This window comes from Xiphias gladius, chromosome 23 (assembly GCF_016859285.1).
Source record: "Xiphias gladius isolate SHS-SW01 ecotype Sanya breed wild chromosome 23, ASM1685928v1, whole genome shotgun sequence".
In the NCBI taxonomy this organism is placed as follows: Eukaryota; Metazoa; Chordata; class Actinopteri; order Istiophoriformes; family Xiphiidae; genus Xiphias; species Xiphias gladius.
In genome coordinates this window covers 6,887,501-6,907,237 of record NC_053422.1, presented here as the reverse complement: position 1 = coordinate 6,907,237, position 19,737 = coordinate 6,887,501, and the positions used below count along the sequence as shown (strand labels likewise).

Here is a 19,737-nt window from a genome sequence, read left to right as displayed (position 1 = left end):
AACATGGCATCGGCTATTTCCATTTGTTTAGAGAAAGGAAGTATGTCTATTCTATTGCAGCTGACAGCGGGTTGAATTCATGCCAAGGCTGAGTCAAACCATTTCTTTCTCCCACAAGCAGTGGTCATATGCAAAACACACGGTATGCATGTAGCACAGTACAGGTAAAGCTAGGTAAAGGGCATGTTGGTTCATGACAAACAGCTTGTCACATACAATCAACTATAGAGCTTCCCGTGTTTGAGAATCTGTTCTTTGTAATATCAAGGGGATGGGAGGTAGTCATAGTCGTCTTTGACACACAGTAGAGGTGATGTGCCCTGCAGCTCTGGACTACTCTCACTACAGAAGTGGGCTTTGCTTGCATTATGTATTCGTAATATGAGCCTACTGTGTCAGTAGAAAAGTTGCATCTGGCTTTACAGTGATAGACCCTTGAGAAATCTACCTTTCTGTCTGCAATTGTAGTTCTTGAAGATTTTACAACTGAACCAGGTAAGAATCTTTAAATGCTACAGTACTCCTAACCTAACCGAGTTGTGAAAAGTGAATCTGAACTGTAGTTGTCTGACTCACATGTCTCTGATGCAACAAATACGCTCCCATTTTTATATTATATAGGGCGTTAAAAACGGTTTTTAGTGCATAGATTTTGTCTGGAAAATGGGAACCGTCATTCGTTTCCTTGCTAATTTTTTCAGTAATATACATTATACATTTAAAGAAGATTTTGCTCTTGTACTCAGGAGAGCACAACAGAATGTGCACCAAACCACCCCCAAATCCCAAAATATATTCAGATCAGGGGGCGCTAAAATTAATTTTGCCATTATAAAAAATTTTAAAAATTTTGGATGCTCTGTGATAGGTGTAGCAATTTGAGGTTACTAGAGATGGACCTATAGGCCTTATAGAAATATCTTATTTGGGAATGATAGTCATTTAAGTTGTCCAGAACTTTTTACATCAGGGGAGTGGGCTAATGAATTCCTGCCCCTCAAAAAGACTTGGATTGGACCTGTGATGCACCACTGTGTGCAAAACTTCAAAAACACAAAACCCAAATTAAACCTTTTTACTTGCAGTAAAGCCATACTAGCACCCATGGAAATTGAAATGGTTTTACAGTATTTGAAGGTTTGTTGAACATGTATGTTCTTTTTCAGCTCTGCGCTGCGTCCCAACCAAACAGTGAACTCACAGTTAAACTGGTGATACTCTGGTCAAAAGCTCTACGTCAGTGTCAAGCCCCACCAGCCTCTTGGTATCCATCAGCCCTGTCATACGAACCTTCCCTGAAATGATTTATAGATGATTCAGAGTTGTGGCTGAAAATGAAAAAGGGTGCGCGCTGAAAGATAGCGCTCATTTAAAAATCATCTACACAGCAATAATGATGTCCTTTCTTCTATGGAATGTGTGAGATCGTTGCAGCGTCTACACTGAGTCTGTGTACCTGTAATTGCAACCCTGGATAAGATCATGGAATTAATTTATGCAAGGCAGGCAAAGATGTAAAAACATCCACCCTCAAACTGTAATATTCAGACTTACCTCATTCTTGAATCTATTCTGTCTCTACTCTTTGATCCCTTTCATCAGTGTTTTTCTATTCAAGGCCGATAGTGTTGAAGTCTGGAAATAACATTAGACCTTTCAAGCAGACATTTTTCTTCATTTTCTAAATGGTTCCACACACAGGCAATGTTTTACATGCCGGGACATTTTAAAATGAGCTATCTAACATCTGAGAATGTGTGAATATCACACAACATGGCTCTGTCAAATGGCAGACAGCTGAGTGCAAAAAAAAAAAAAAAAAAAGCATGTGTAAAGTGTAAAAAAGATAGAAGCAAAAAGGGTAAAGAACACACACTTGCCGCTTGCACGTAATCTCGCTTTGCTTTGTCATGTAACTCATGTCACAGTGTCATCTGCTAATTGTGATTCTGTGACTGAATAATGCCGCCTCCTACAGCACCGAGGGAGCATCCTGGGCTGGAAAGGAAATCTGTTCTACAGATAGAGATCCTTTCTATTTGAATACTGTTATTGCAATGAAAGAATAGAATTAAGACCCTTAATAGTATCCGGTTAAAGTGGAATAACAGTATCAGTTCCTTTTTTTCCTGTCTAATAGGGATTTTTGGCTTTCAGGTTAAGGTTTCTTAAGTTCCTCTTTTGCTTCCCACTATAGACTGAAAATCATTCTTATTCTTATCTTCACACGCTAACAAGAGGAGTTTTGAGATCACTTTCAAAAAGCACTTTGAGGCTGCTGAATGATACCTGCTGAATGCCCTAAGATGGCTTACTAGAACATTTAAATAATACACCGTCTTAAAGTAATAGGAAGTGAATCTCAGAGAAGTGGGACTGCTGCTGTCTATACACTGGTGTTTAGGCTGAAGACAGTGTGATGCCAATGGCTTAAGAGGGATTTAGTGCACTTCTTTTCAGATTTACCTTCTACTCTCTGTTTCACGTCACTTGAAGTGCACCCGTTCCCCTCACACACACGCATACTCTGCCTCCTCCTTATCCACCTATAGTATCCCCTTCTCTGTCCCTAACGCTGTACCCCCCCTCACATCTCTTTCCACATGCTCTCCGTCCTCTTCCCCCGGCCTTCCTCGCCGGGTCTTCCCAGTCAGCCTTCCTCTGACTGACAGCAGAATCAAATACTGTTCCTCTCCAAAAGCGGAGGGCAGGTTCCAACCAGCTGGTCGAGACTGTCCTCATGCTAATGCTAGCTCTGACCTGCTGTCCCTACTGTACATCCGCAATGGCACGAAAGGGCCTGTTGTGCATATTTCATCGTTGCATGGCTGTCTAATTAGGTCAGCGTGATCCACTCGTTCCCATGGCAACCGAAGTGTGGAGAGAGACAGAGAGAGAGAAAGAGAGAGAGAGAGATTATAAGTGACTTAGCAGGTTGGTTAATGATGCAAGGATGTGTGTGTGTGTGGGTGTCTGTCAGGGAGATGAGGAAATAGAGTTGCTACTGGTTATGAGGAATTTTACTGGGACATTGGGACTAATCGATGAACCAAAACCCCCATTGTCAGTTGTTGTCACTAAATCGGTTTACATAACGGATGCATATATGTGGGCGGATAGGCCCCCCGAGTTTTTTTTTTTTTTTTTTTGCATTCCTTTGGCTCACTGAATGCTGTTATGGTCTTAGCGGCAGAACCCTCACAGACAAAGTTAATAACTTGTCAAGGATGGCCAGCAGTGATGAACTCACCTGATGCTGAAGTGCCGCTCAGCTTTGCAGAGCCTTCTGAGGGACGCCGAGCCCCAGTCGTAGCCGTCACAGTGCAGTTTGTGACCATGGCTGTAGCTATTGCTGTAGCTTTGGCCATGGCTGTTGCTGTCCAGCTGAATTTTGTTTCAGCGCCTAATCCGCACCCAGCCCCACAGCACGGTACAGCAAGCCTCGGCAAAGGGAGCGCCCACTCGCTCTGCGGTTGCAGCCAGTGGCTGCAGCTACAGTCGGAGCTCAGCCCTTGCTGGGGAACACAGTGTAGCAGCTAAAACAGCAGATATTTTCCTGAGGAGTTTGTGGAAATTAAAATTGCGCCAAATGGGAATGAGTAAATATTGGGCTTACATTCACCAGGTGGACAGAAACACAACTCCAAACGAATGCTTATGTTGTACTGTATCTTCTAGATGTGTAAATAAGCAATTGTTAGATATCAGTGTTGTTTTACAGCTTGTTTCTGTTGCCCCCAAGTCACAAAAAAAAGCAAAAAACAAAAAAAACCCACTTAATCCTATGTCATATGGCATTAAACAAAACATACATAATCTAGCAAACATAATCATTTTTTCTTTGCCATCCAGTATCAACATTTGGCCAGCCATGAGGTTGTATATAGTTATAATATCAGGTACTTGTGAAAATAGCTTATTTCTGTGGTCATGACAAAACCCCATGGCAAGTTTTCTAATTTTTCTCACTATTATATACCCTGTATGTTTTCTTTTACATATTTTGATTGCTTTGAGTAGTATGTTTTACAGTATTTAGACTTTTGTTGCAGTTAAAATTCCATTTAACAAATTCAAAGAATTCAAAAAGTCATGGCCAACCTTGAGAGCATAGGCAATTTTCTCCTTATTCCTAAGGAAATTACCATTTAGAGATTCAAGGTCTTTCTTCAATGGCAGCACTGCAGGCAGTCCCTAAATTCTGCTCTCTTTTCACTCTAACAGAGGCTATAACCACTTTCCCTTTGATTTGAGTGGTGCTTCAATTGGTATTATGCAGAAAGTGGACAGGTATACCAGGAGAAAGGATGTTGGACCTTTACCGTGGTGGATGAGTTGGGAAACAGTTGCCTTAAGCAAATAGATTAGAGCTAATATGAAACTGCATTTGCAGGTATTGAATTGCTTTCCTCTATGCATTATTTATATGCAATTTCTTGACTCATTTGAATAGTTTTGCATTATATTATGCAAATGCTCATACATTCACACACATTAACTCATTGAGATGTTTTTGATCAATGAGCATGAAGTCAAGCTTTTACAGTCAAGGCTGCATGTGCAATCACTCAAAGAGAAGAAATAATCTCTCTCAGTGGCACAACTTTTACTCCCCAATTACAGCTGTGAATATTCCTTTGTTATGCCAAAAGGGTGAATAACAAAATGCTACTTTGCACACTAGTGCATGTCTCCTCACGCTCCCCTGACCTTTTAAATACAGGGCAATTTAGGGGTTAATGCGAGGTCACATCAACATCTTTGCTCCCCAGCGTAGAGGTGGTTCTGTGCCTGTTTGAATGGACGGCATAATGTTGGCTGCAAGCCAAAACATAACATATGTTTCATTCAAAACAGAAGTTATAATAAACCATTCTTATCCAAACGAAACATCCTAAAGCAATCTGTGAACTGCAGAGGAAATCAGTGGAGCCAAGCCTCCACATGAGTTCTGGGTTTAGAGCGGCAACAAAGGCTTTTTATTATAGGGTTATCGCAAGGTTCATCTTAGCCATGGACAGATAATGTCTCCTTTGATGTGCAGCAGATTGGAGAAACAACAACATATCATTAGAATGGTGTAAGCAGAGGCAGTAATTCATCACTGATAATAATACCTTATAATAAGTAAATCTGAGTAAATCTTCTTTTGGCGAGTAAATAAGTAGTTATCTTTTCATTGAATAATACGATACAGGTAACTGATTATGTCTTTCAAATAACTTGCTCACACTAACTGCATATTACTGTACCATAAAAAAAACTGTTCCAATCTTAATCAATTTTTTTAGAGTTTGCTTGTGGCTATTTTCACTCATGGTTAGGTCTGTTTCACCAGTGAGATTTACCTGAAGAAAAAGCACTGTCGCTACGGTCATCTTATGCCCCAGTTTTGAACACTGGTCTAGTTATTAAATTTTAATGAGCACTTGGCAGCCAAATAGAAAAGAACATTTTCTGTGATGAGGATATAAGTAAGCTGGTTTTCTCAAAAAATAATGAACACCAGTAAAAAAAAAAAAGGTATTTCTTATATTTTAAACTGCACCATATTAAAAGTGGATGATATGGTCACTTGACCAAGATACATTAAAATATATGTTTGTGTATATTTTTTTCAATGTACATCTTAATTTTAAAGGAAACTGTGTTGGACTTACCTTTGTCAGCCTTGATATACACCTTACTCTCCTACTACCAGTAGGATAAGCCACAGATCAGTACCAGCTAAAACAGAGTAACCCTCCAGCTATGAGTTTTAATGTGAAACGGTGATGAGGCTGCCACAGCAGAGGCTTTTCTAAAAGTAATGCAAATATGATTCAAAATGAGTGAAAATGGTAAAGTCCACCAGTATAATAAGCAATTTTACAATGACGTTAAGAAACACGGACAACTCGTAGAGCCGCAATACTCTGCATGACACAAGTACAGCTCCACCTCATATACAGTTCAGAGAATCAGAGAGTGAAATTATAATTGATCATGTTAAAGCAGAATCAACATTAACCTTAACATCGTGCTTATGTCCTTGCATTGTCTTTACTGTAAATCACTCTGACTTCCAATTATCTCATTTAATAAGCATTGATGAAACAGTCAAATTTAACCAGACCATAATGACCCTTACTGTAATTATGATGTATAGTTCATTCAGAACAGAAACTGCAAGCCTCCATTTTCCTCCCCACCATCATAAAACCACCGCAGTGTTGCATGAAATTGATTACATCTGTAATTCACTTCACAGTGGCAAGGCAGAATGAAACACTCGACCCCTTTATCAAACTGCTCTCCAACTGCCCTCCGAAGACCAGTGGTCAATATCGGCAGAGATTCAGCCTTGAAACTAGATAAAGAGGGTGATAGGAATAAAAGTTCAAATGGTGACTGTAGTCTTTGCCCTTAACAGACTGCACTTCAGAGTGACGGACAGCTGCTACATGTAATTGAATTGCTCAGATGCGGCAGCTGTGTCTGTTCATCACTTTATCATTTTACTGGTTTTGGGAGGATAAAGTCCAAACAAGTGAGTTCGTAGGTTGGTATTGTGAGGATTGTTTTGCTTACAATCATCCACTTTCCTAAAGAGCAGGGCTCAGTCGCCTCAGGTGGTGCTGAGTGCTTTATCCAAACATTTAGTAGTCATCAATGGTGGGAAGCCAGCGAGGGATGGTGGAGGGAGGAATGGGGTAGGCCACAGTGCATGGTCGTCTACACCAGTTACAAAACTGGAGCTCCACTTAAGTGCTTGTAATGGACCTTTTCAGCATAACACAGTTGCCCTCAGCAAATAAAGTTTGGTTAATTGTCATAGAATTGTAGATGTCTGTCTGTCTATTCTTCAAAGCACCTGTAGGACGTTTAGTCTGTGGTGGCTTTGAAACTGAACTTTATGGTTCCATGACAATTAAGAAATCTTCATCTGCTGATGAAGACCATATGATACAATTGAAATCTCCACAACAAGCAAGTAAGTGGACCTTCAGTAGAGACAGTTTTATTTCACTGGCTAAATTGATCAACAAACTGGGAGAAATACACACAAAGTTAATCTCAAAAATCCACAACAATGCAGTCATAAAGCAGAAATATGAAACTTCTGCTGTTGATGCAGTCAAGTGTATCGCTAGACCCACTTTCCTCCCACATGTTGGTCAGGTTCATGCCAGAACACCTGTGACTCATCGTGATGAGTGCTTTACATAAGGCATTGGGTTTCTGTGAAATCTCCACAGAGTATGAATAAGCAGACAGCAAATGCAGCCAATTTGCAATAAAAGAACTGTGTTCATCCATGTCTGTCTTATGCTCATATTTATTGCTGCTTCTGCCATTACTGTTTTTGCTCTGTTGCTATCACTACCATTATTTAGGCTACTTCTAAAGTTTGCATTTGTATTTAATTCCACATTTTGTCCATCCTCAGGCCTGACAACGCTGCAGGTTGTCCTGGACACAGCAGCAGAGAAGAAGTGGCAGGTGACAGCCATTAACGTGGGGAACCTGAAAGACGAGAGGAAGGACGAGGCCTACCGCTCGCTGTTCCAAGACCTGGAGAACAAGAAGGAGAGAAGAGTGATCCTGGACTGTGAACAGGACAAAGTAAAAGACATCATGGAGCAGGTACAATGTAGAGGTTGTTTTTTTTTAATCATTCTGATCATTTTAGCAACCAATAGAGTAATAGAGACCTAGACATGAAAGGCATACTTTTTAATGTTCTATGGGGATTTTATTTTGTAAGGCCATTATAGAAATTGAATTAGCTTTGCTCTGCAGATAAACCTTACTAGATTTAAAATTGTTAACTTCCTAGTGATACAGTTTTTATAGCAATATCTAGAATTCACCGCTATAGCACAACAAAGAAAAAATCTGCAACATCAGAAGAACTGTTTGTAAATTCAATAAATCTACAGAAATTCATTGAGAAATGACGTTACTATTATTATCTTGACATATAGTAATACATAAAGTACATAAGTACTTGGACGGTGACACAATTTTGGTAATTTTGCCTCTGTACACCTTCACAATGGATTGTAAACAAACAAATCAAGATGTGATTGAAGTAGACTTTAAGCTTTAATTGAAGGGTTTTAACAAAAATATCACATTAACTGTTTAGGAATTACAACAGTTTTTATACATTGTCCCTGGTTTTCAGAGGCTCAAAAGTAATTGTTCAAACCAACATCATTCTAAATATAAAGATTATTTTTAATACTTGGATGAAAATCCTTTGCAGTCAATGACTGCCCGAAGTCTGGAACCAATGGACATCTTGGAAATGCTGAGTTTCCTCTGCAGAGACTCTTTGCCAGGCTTTTACTGCAACTACCTTCAGTTGCTGCTTGTTTGTGGGTCTCTCTGCCCTTCAGTAAGTGAAAAGCATGCTCAATTGGGTTGAGGTCAGGAGATTGATTTGGCCATTGCAGAATATGCTATTTCTCTGCCTTGAAAAGCACTTGGTTTGCTTTCACAGTATGTTTTGGGTCATTATCCATCTGTACTGTGAAGCACCATCCATCAGTCTTGCAGCATTTGGCTGAATCTGAGCAGATAGTACAGCCCTATACACATCAGAATTCATCCTCCTACTTCCATCAGCAGTCACATCGTCAGTAAACACCAGTGACCCAGTTCCATCGGCAGCCATACATGCCATAACACTACCTCCACCATGTTGGACAGATGATGTAGTTTGCTTTGGCTCATGAGACGTTCCTTTCCTTCTCCATACTGTTCTATTCCCATCATTCTGGTACAAGTTAATGTAGGTTTCATGTGTCCAAAGAATCTTGTTCCAGAACTGGGCAGGCTTTTGGGCTCTTACGAAGTCTAATCTGGGCTTTCTGTTCTTGAGTGTTACCAGTGGTTTGCACCCTCTGTATTTACATTCATGAGGGCGTCTCTTGACTGTAGACTTTGACAATGATACGCCTACCTCATTGAGAGCGTACTTGACCTGGCTAGATGTTGTGAAGGGGTTTTTCTTCACGAAGGAAATAATTGTGCAATCATCCACTAAACTGTACCCAACTGTTGCTTTGGCCACTCCTAAAGTTTCTGCCATATATCTGATATCTGATATTTGTTTTTTTAGCCTAATGATGGCCTCCTTCACTTGCATCAACACTTCTTTGGAGCGCATAATGAGAGTTCCCATTAAAAGCTACCAAATTCAAATTCAACACTTGGGATCAACTCCAGACCTTTTATCTGCTTAATTTGTCATGAAATAATTAGGGAACAGTCCACACCTGGCCATGAAACGGATTGTCAGTCAATTGTCCAATTACAATTAATTATTTTTGTTAAACCCCTTGAATTAAAGCTGAAAGTCTACACTTCAGTCACATCTTAATGGCTCTTTCAAATCCATTGTGGTGATGTACAAAATTAAATTGTGTCACTGTCCCCATACTGTACGAAACTCTTGGACAGGGGTTTTGGTGGTGTTGTGTTGTCTTTATTTGATCTCTTAGAAAGAGGTGAACTGGGATTCAGGTAAAGGAATAGTGGATTCCGCTGCCACGTTTTCAACTGTTTCACAATTAGTGTGCTTACAGTGGCAGTCTGCTTTCAGGAGTCAGATTGCTATGGTTTGATCAAGTCCAGTCTTTCTCTGTTTCTGGATTTGGTGTCAAAGTGGAATTTTGACAGCAACTCAAGTCAGCTAGCATCTTGACTCATCTTGTGATCCTCTCTCTGCCTACAGGGACAAGTGATTATAGAAAATGGAGGGAACAATAGCTCTGTAACTCTGTAATGTAACTTTGCCTGAATTGTGGCCACAAGTGATATTTAAAGTTACAGATGTTAAACACTAGCGCAAAGTGAAGAAGAGTCATGACGTCAGTGAATTGACTCAGTCATTACACAGAAATATCTGCCTATAGTTTGGTGACAATTAGCCACCATATGCCACTGGTCAGACCAGATCAAGAAAGACTGTAGAAGTCTGTCTAGGTATGGAAAATGAGGCAATTTCATTGATTATGAATTGATGATTCACTTAAAACAAAAATGTTATCTTTTAATTGTCAAATTGTCTTGCTTTAAGTAAATTACAACTCAGTTTAGCCAACATTCAAACCAAAAAAAGACAACTACAGTCCATATAACTGAATAGAAAATAAATAAAATAGAAAGAAAGCACAATTAAAGCATACAATTGGTACATTCTGCTTTGTACTAGTCCATTATAATTCATTTCAGAACAGCCAAGAAGAAAAGATAATATGTATCTCATTATGTGAGAAGAGCATTGGGAAGTATAAATAACACTAGGAAATGATCTCCAATAATTCAAAAAAAAAAACAGTAAGAAAATACAGAGAATGCTAACAACCCTATTGTCCTTTATATATTCCTTAGGGGACAAAAGTGATATTCAGCCAAAATATGTGCATTTGATACAGTGTCACATGGACCCAGCAGTCCAGCAGATATAGAAAGTCACTATAGCAATTACACTAACTGTCCATTTGGGCTGTAAACAAACCTGCAATTAAAGGCAAAACAGATACACATAAATAGGTTATTTTTACTCCACCTTTTACCCATGAGAGGGGCTTATCGATTAGCATTTAGAGCATGCCAACGTCTGTTTAACTGAATGCTGAATGAGATCAATGTCTGCAGCCTTGGTGTCTGTTTATCGGGGCAAAACAGAATCCATTCGGGTGGAAGTTTTTTGCCTCATGTCAAAGACATTTACATAGGCGATACAAGACATTATTATTCAAATCTGCTTCAAGTAGCAGCCCTGACAAACGGGGCTGCCACTCAAGCAGCGGGATTAGTTTCAGGTGTGTCATTTATGTGAGGTACTGAAATGGTATAATGGTATATTTCTGTTATTTTCTTCTTTTTGCCTGTTGCCCTACTGATAAGGGAAGTGGTTATGCAATTGGATATCTCTGTCTAGCAGTATTTGTGACTGTGAACACCACAGTTTTTTTTATTCAGTGATAATGGCCAGGACTGTCAGCCATGTTAGGGTTGAGAGAGACAAATTATAATGTCTGAATATAATGGTAGATCGGTGCTTTTTGGATATTGGTATTGTTATATTTATGATTGTTTTATCTCTGGCTGTCATACTCTTGGTCCATAAAGGCATTACAATGAAAGTCAGAATTGTATAGAAGTCAAACTTATTTCAGAGCTTTTTATCAAGTATATTGTTTGCTTGAGACTTATTTATTTATTCCAGTGGGTGGTTTCTTATGCTTCTTCATATTTGTTTACCTCATTACTATACAGGTCATCACAATTGGCAGACATGTGAAAGGCTACCACTATATTATTGCCAATCTGGTAAGTTTAAACAACTTCAACACTTATTAAGGACTGTTTTATCACTTTCTAACTTTCTTAAGTTCCATTTACTATTATGCAGTGATCAGAGGGCAATAATTGGGTTTTCATTTTCATGTTTTCCAGGGTTTCATTGATGGAGATCTATCCAAAATCCAGTATGGTGGTGCCAATGTGTCAGGCTTTCAGATTGTTGACTTTGATGATCCTTTGGTGTCCAAGTTTGATCAGAGATGGGAAGCCCTGGAAGAAAAGGAGTATCCCGGTGCTGACAATAAAATAAGGGTAAGTTTAAGCATGTACACATTCCTGAGTGCATGTACCGCTACTCACACACACATAAGTTTTTCTATTTCTTTCATTTTCTTTATTTGTTGGGAGGGATTGTTGGTTAAAAATGTCTTTGTAAGCACTTAAGTGTGCCTGGGTTGCTCTTATGTGCTTGTAACGTCAGAGTAAATTGTGTTGCCCCCATCTGCATCCCCTCAACTTTACACTCACATGATCACACTGTGTGCATTATTAAACACATCTCTCAGTAAAGATTCTTATGCACTACTACACAAGCCTACATACATTTTGCCTTGAGCTAAGTCCTAGTTGTTTTTACAAGTTATATTATTTCATATGCTTGCAATGTAAATGAAATCAGAGTTTGAATATAGAAGATTGTTTATTATATTTTCTGCTTATACAAGCAATTTGATGTTAATAATATAATATCAACTCTCTCAGAACTGAACCTGCCACTCAGAGACACTGTAAACAACTCACATTGGAAATATAAAGTATCGCCAAAAATATTCTCCCACCCTTTGTTAGCTAAATTTTCAAAGTTCAAGTTCTCTTTATTGCCACACAGACAGGCTGCTGCAAGTGGTTTGAGTCTGGCTGAAAAACAACTCTTACATTTACAACACAGAACAAACTTTTGTACAGTGCAGAACATAAATACAACAGATGAAAAGGTGCTTTAGCATATAATAGACATATAATATGTTCTCTAAATAGGACAAGATGCCCAAATACCAGAAAGGACAATGAGCAGGAGGGGTGGTGTTTCTGTGTGTGGTTTAGAACTTTATTTTGAAAGTGGCTCATGTTGATCCTCTTGATTTGTTCAGTGGATGAATATAAGGTTAGATGTCAGAGTTAAAGCCTCTTATTTCAAGTCATTATTCTGTCCCTCAAAAGTAGATTAAGGCAAAGTTGTGCTCCAGATCCATGGTTTGACATGAGGCACACACTTGACGGATCCAGTGTAGATTGCCTCAAACCATCGCAGAATAGTATTTAGATGCATGGCGGCTGTTGTGACAAGTCACAAAATCATCTGCAGTGGAGCAGAGCATCTCCTTCCTGCTAAGAGAGAGCCCACTGTTTTTTGCCAAAAAACAAAACAAAACTGGCAATATTTTATATTTTTGTCACTGTCAACATATCCAAAAACCAATAGTGTATTAGTCCTCAATTCTTCCCTACACTGTCTGTGGCTCTCTGCCCCATATCCCATGAATTCTTGATGAAGATGTAAATCTTTGAAAAATGGGTCACAAATATTTGGCTTAATTTTCTAAGAAGCCTACATAATTTACTAAAACAGCTGAGTACTGTAGTTTTAAGTAAATTTTACTCAATAAGAAGTAAATACTGTTTCCGCTGGTGACTATTTACAGATGCAGGTTTGGAGCTCTAGTGACTCATTACAGGACAGTGTATGTGAAAGCAACTCAAAGTAAAATACAGTGCCTATGTTTATCGTAAAGAAGCAACATCTAACCCAGTGGAACAGTGTGCCTCACTGATCCATTTTTAACAGTTTTTGGACCATAATGAAAGTCTACTGCACAAGAATAAGCTATATCAGGTTTTGGCTACACAGGTAATACGTGTTAGTAAGATTGCTGTTTTGGTCTTTTAGTGGTATTTGTTACCAAGGTATTCCTATCTCTATGGCGACCCAATTTCCATAATGTTTTCCCATTGACCTGTTCTAGTACACATCTGCGTTGACCTACGACGCGGTACAGGTGATGACAGAGGCTTTCCGCTACCTGCATAAACAGCGCATCGACTTCACCAGGAGGGCCAACAATGGCGACTGCCTGGCCAACCCTGCTGTGCCCTGGGCTCAGGGAGTGGAGATCGAGCGAGCACTAAAACAGGTATAACAGAGAACATACACAGATCCTTTCGTTGGCAAAGAGTTGTTGCTGTGGTAACAGAAGATCTCCCCCAAGAAATACACAGTCACCCACAAAGGCAGAAAGTACTTCACAGAGATTCATTAAACTCTGATGTTTTTAGCTGTGCACGAACACAGTTATACTGACAGCTGCTCTTCAGAAGAGAAACAGAGGCCTTCCCACAGACTATCCTCTGAGCTTTGATGCAAGGCAAGATTAGCTTCACTCCTGCTGAGAAATGAAGCATGACAGCCAAGGTGAAGCCAAAGTGGAATTTTTTTCAGGTCTTGCAGGTTGTAGCTACAGATTTTGAACTTGGAATACAAGTAAAAATTTAAGCAATGTGAAGTGAAGCCTTTTAAGCCATGAGCAACTGAAAACAGATATCAATAGAATCTCTGCCCTTTTAGGTATCCTTATTCAGAAAACATGTCCTTTATCTTAAATTATATAATGGGTATTAATGTCAGTATCTGGGGAGATAAACACAAAGAAAAGCAGATGTTAAATATGTGTAGCGTATTTTACAAAGAAAAATGCCTGTGGTGTTGAACCCAGGTTTTAGGGTCAAGAGCAATCAAGCAACTAACAGGATCGTCAAAGGTCTTTCCTTTTTTCTGTATCACTACCACTCCGACTTGTCTATCTGAGCTTGGGGAAAGTCCCTGAGTTCTTCTTATTGACCATAAGGCACTACAGAGATGGGTGTCCACAACCAACCAGCTGTATCCAGCTGTGAGATTTTTGTCATGATTGATGTGTCGATAGGTAACGTCTCAGAGGGCTTTTCCAGAAATGATCAATACTTGGCTTTGATGCAACACCCTCGTACCTAGGAAGCCTGAATGTGCATATACGAGATGAGGAATAGCTGCCTTAAGACACACCATGGGGACAAGCCTAGAAGTTACTTTCTCAGGATCGGACGTCTCAGATGATAAACCTATCCAAGGGGCTTGAATTCAGGATTTCTTCCAAAATCAATTATATCGCTCTTAAAACCTCTTCACTGAAATTTTGGTTACCTAAGATTACAAGTAGTGTGGTCCTAATAGCCCTTACTTTTCCAAGGTTCCCTTAGAGTGAGGAATATGTGGGGGGTTTCATAAGAAGCAGACTTTAGAATTTGCTAGCGGTTCCTGGAGGGAAGAAAAAACTTATCAAAAGCTCCCTGTTATTTCTCTCCTCTCCTGTGAAGTTAGTGCCATGGTTCAAAATAATTTCCAAGGGGATCCCACACCAAGCTACAAAGCAGCCGAAAGACATGAGGAAACTATCGTTGTCCAGATTGTACAGGAGATCACAGCACTATCAGAGTGTGGTAATGTGATTGAAATGTATTTCCAAACTTTTCTCTTGTCGGCAGACAACTTTGATGATTTTATCTATGCTTTTCTACAGGCAGGTAAATCAGACTCTAATTAATTTTGACTGAACAATTTGGCCCTATACCTGACAATATAAGCCTAATAAGGGTGGACAGCAGACCGGATGGTACAGTAAAAATATTTATCCCATTGTACTAAATCTTAAAGGTAAGATCCCCAAAACCCCTTAATTGAGAATTATAAGAAAAGACTGTTCGCAACCTCAGAACGAACTGTGAGCTCTCAGGTGGGAGACAAGAAGTGACAATACACAAACATTCTCGTCTGGACTGCAAAAAATCTAAATCAAAACCAATGGTTCTCTCAATGGCAGACTTACGTACTTCTGGATCAAACCTTACCTTGTTTTTACACTATTCCACTGATCGATAGTTACTGGCAGTGAAGTACAAAGAACCATTATTATCAGGAAAAGGTGGGGGAAAAGGCGAGTGCTTGCCAGATTGTGAACAATGAGGGTTTAAAAATATTTCATGTTTTATGAGAAATAATATCCAGTCACCACTTTTGTTAAGCCTTAAGGATTCACCCAGTGTGTTTTGATTAGAAACAATGATTTTAAGCTTAACTGTGTTTACATGAACTCCATGGGATACCTGTAAGCCTCCTTCTGGCTCTTCCTACCTTGTGGCCCTTCTGTTATTTAGACTGGCTACCAATAAGAGAAGAGATGAAGAATATTTTTCAAGCGTCTCAACACAACGCTGTGTCTATGCTGCGACCTCATCTCCAAATTGGGCACCAGTAGTTTTCTTATGTCTTTCTGATGCTTTGTACTTTTGCATTACTTGAAGCCATTTAGGATCGTGGCACTAACTTCGTAGAAGAGGAGAGAATAACAGGAAGCAAAGTATGCCATCAAGGGCCATTAAGACTGCACCAATGATGATCTTAGACAACCAAACTGTCAGTGAGGAGATTTTTGAGAACTGTGTTACTCAAGGCAAAAGAGATCCTGAACTCCAGCCCCTTGGATACTTTTTCACTTTTCATTTGACTTCTCGAAACCCAACCCATTAACTCCCTATCATCTCCTGATGGCGTGGCTGGAAGCAGCTCTACTTTGTGGTTCATATGCATCTCCACACCACCCGCATTAACAAGCAATGGAATTATAGCCAAGTACCCTTTGATCAATTCTGGATAAGCTTTATTAGACATTAACTACCAACACTTCAATCATGACAAAAATGAAAAAATCACAAATCTTACTCTGTTAACAGTTGTAATGGTAATGGAACACCATATACATAGCCAAAAGAAAGGGTTGAGTGACTCCTCCCAAGGTCAGAGAAATAAGTCAGAGTGGCAAAGATTCAGATAAAAGGAAAAACCTATGTGCCTTCTGTTGTTCGGTTTGATCGAGTTGTTGGAAAACTATGTTTTTAACAATTACCTCACTGCATAATGGTTGGCATTCATTAAACCTGCAGGTTTAAATATTATCACAGAGCTTTCATCAATCATCCCGGTCCTATCATACCAGCTGTACAAATCCAGTCCCCATTGTAGCTGGAAGGTATTCACTATTGAAGGAGCCAGAATTTGTGACAGTTCAAGACTATGAAACATCTTTGTAATTCTTAAAATTGTGCAAATTGTCTTCTTCCACATTAACTCACATCAGACTGCCCTTTTCAATCGAAGGCAGTATTATGAATTATGCAGACACATCAAAAAGCCAGTTTGATGATGCCATATTGTAACAGTTTGACGTGTGCTTCTAAGGTGCGAGTGGAAGGCCTGACAGGAAACATCCAGTTTGATCAACACGGCAAGAGAGTCAACTATTCAGTGAACGTAATGGAATTGAAGAGTAATGGTCCAGTAAAGGTAAGTGTTTGGATGGTCCTCTTAAGTAGCAATGAAGTTGAATACATTTATAATTTAATATACCTGTTTGTTTGTTTCTTTGTGGATTGTTTGAATTTGGGTTTTAAATTGTTTCAATAAAAAGCACTTTTAGCACTCAAGATCAATGGTGTGCACATTGTCTTTGTTAATTAATTCATTAATTTAAAAAAAAAAATGTTTACCAACAGATTGGATACTGGAATGAAGTGGACAAAATGGCTGTAACCAAATCTGATGTCTTTTCAAATGAAACAACAGGAATGGAAAACAAAACCGTTATTGTCACCACCATCTTGGTAAATATTTTAATGTATGATTGCATAATTATCCACTTCTGTTTGAATTTTGTTTTTAGATCAAGAACCAGAATATTACCAGGCTACTAATTTCTTCCTGAGGGTGTGCTTTGTTTACAACCAGTGCCCTCTTGTATTCATTATGGTCTGTCAGTCTAGTGGGAAACGCGTGGCTTTGGAGCTTCTTTTTGCATTGTAGTTCAAACCTCTTGTGCTGAACAGTGTTTTCTGTTTTTGTCTCTGTCCCCCAGGAAGCTCCATATGTAATGCTGAAAAAGAACGCTGACCTTTTTGTAGACAATGACCGTTATGAGGGTTATTGTGTAGATTTAGCTGCGGAGATAGCAAAACACTGCGGCTTCAAATATCAACTGAAAATTGTGGGGGATGGGAAATATGGAGCCAGAGATGCGGAGACCAAAATCTGGAACGGCATGGTTGGAGAATTAGTGTATGGGGTGAGTTATTAGTTAACTTTCAGAATGATTTAAGGATTTAAGAAGTCATAGGCTAATGCTATGCTTTTTGACAATTTAAATATAGAATGAGATTAACAATCTTATCTTAGGTCTTGTTTTGTTTGTTTTTGTCCATTGGTTTGATAGAAAGCAGACATTGCTGTGGCTCCTCTGACCATCACTTTGGTACGAGAGGAGGTGATTGACTTCTCCAAGCCCTTCATGTCTCTGGGAATCTCCATCATGATCAAGAAGCCTCAAAAATCCAAACCAGGAGTCTTCTCTTTCCTGGATCCACTCGCCTATGAGATCTGGATGTGTATTGTTTTTGCCTACATTGGTGTCAGCGTGGTCCTGTTCCTCGTCAGCCGCTTCAGCCCGTACGAGTGGCACACTGAGGAATATGAGGATGGGCAAATCCAGACCAATGAGTCGACTAACGAGTTTGGCATATTTAACAGCCTGTGGTTCTCTCTTGGAGCCTTCATGCGACAAGGCTGTGACATTTCACCTAGGTAGGTCAGAAAAATCAACAACTGTGATGATGCTCATGATTTAATTAGCCAAGAATAACTTGTGACTTCATGCGTTTATACTTCAAATGTAAATGTGATTTACTACATTTCACAGTATCTGCTTAAAGAGGTGTAAGCCGCACATTTTTTTGTAACTTTCCACCTTGAGTCAACAAGGTGTAGTTTTAGCTACACTAGCAGAGTGGTTCTAGGGATGGCAGTGTTGGACAGTCTGTACGTCCAACACTTGGTTTTGACAAAGGAAGACAAAGTGCAGCTTAGGCTAATTAAACTTGAGCCAAGTTTTACAATGTATCTGACCCTGGAGAGCTGAGTCTGAGATCCTAAAATTGCCACTGTATATTAAATAAACTTTATTGACTTAGCTAACAATATTATCTTTTTTTCTACTGCCAACCACACGACAAACTTTTTGCTAATTACTGGCAAGCGTCTAACTTTAAAAATGGTCTTTCCAGTATTCATCCATCTAACATGTTTGATTTCTGGTTGGTTATGGATGTTACAGAGGAACACTAGAAGGGTTATAGACTTTAAGTCTTGTTAGTATTTCAGGGAAAGTGATAGATTTTGCCCTATAGGCAAGGTTACTGTTGGTAGGAGCAGTCCTGTAATAATAAATTCATTAGTGGCTAAAAAGTGTTGCCATACCTCTAAATTTAATCTGTAATTGTTCGTTGCAGTGTATTCTTCATACACATCCTGTAGATCCTGTTTTACATTTATTTATTTATTTATATTTATTAAATGGTTCTATTTCGTGGATTAGTACTGAACTTTTTTGCATACAGATTTAATAACTTGTGAGAGCAGACACTTGTGCTCAGCAGTCATGCTAGTAAGGTTAAATTCATGTACTACACAGAGATGAATCAACATGTGACTGTCTTTAACATCTCATCCCGATGAAGTGAGGGGTGTCAACATGACTCCAAATCAGGAGACAGGGTTATATACTGTTATATAACATTAATGCATTCCCCCAACTGAAGCAAGGCCCTCTTTATTCTACTCAAATATTTGATGCATTTGTTATAGTTGTGGTGGTGTCTCTGTTATATCACAGGGGCATGTTATTAAAACCCTATAGAACGTATTGTGTAATGTATTACTTTAAGTACAGATTTAGTATTACTGCATATTCAGACAATATTATCAAATCAAGATGAAATACTGTACATTGGATAACAGGGAGACTTGTAAAAATTTGAAACATGTTTTCAATGCTATATTGTGGCGTGTTTTCTTGATATAAAGTAGGACTGACTTATTATCATAAAGAGACAAAAAAAAACAAAGCAAAGTCAAAACTCACACAACTAATTTTTTTTTTTCTCTCTATACAATAGATCTCTGTCTGGGCGTATTGTTGGTGGTGTGTGGTGGTTCTTCACTTTAATTATCATCTCCTCCTACACGGCTAACCTGGCTGCTTTCCTGACTGTTGAGAGGATGGTGTCTCCTATTGAAAGTGCAGAGGATCTGGCTAAACAGACTGAGATAGCCTATGGGACTCTGGACTCTGGCTCCACTAAAGAGTTTTTTAGGGTAAGAGATATGCTTCATTTTCTCATTTATTTCCATGTAAATCATACATTCTAAGTAATCTCTGTCATTAACACCAATAGAATTTATTTTCTTGTACTCAAGTCTACGACAAGACATGACAGTACAACACATTAATTAGAAGG

At 39.1% G+C, this 19,737-nt stretch overlaps 1 protein-coding gene across 3 annotated transcripts in view; it reads left to right on the top strand.

The window, feature by feature from the left end:
* Nucleotides 1-19,737, top strand: part of gria2b (glutamate receptor, ionotropic, AMPA 2b) — a 50,747-nt gene that overhangs the window by 26,022 nt on the left and 4,988 nt on the right. For all 3 annotated transcript variants that reach the window (XM_040119850.1, XM_040119849.1, XM_040119848.1), the window contains exons 4-12: nt 7,430-7,626; nt 11,275-11,328; nt 11,455-11,613; nt 13,326-13,493; nt 16,631-16,735; nt 16,945-17,052; nt 17,304-17,510; nt 17,658-18,025; nt 19,396-19,594. In XM_040119850.1, the coding sequence (XP_039975784.1) occupies nt 7,430-7,626; nt 11,275-11,328; nt 11,455-11,613; nt 13,326-13,493; nt 16,631-16,735; nt 16,945-17,052; nt 17,304-17,510; nt 17,658-18,025; nt 19,396-19,594 (1,565 nt within the window). The remainder of the gene's footprint in view (nt 1-7,429; nt 7,627-11,274; nt 11,329-11,454; nt 11,614-13,325; nt 13,494-16,630; nt 16,736-16,944; nt 17,053-17,303; nt 17,511-17,657; nt 18,026-19,395; nt 19,595-19,737) is intronic.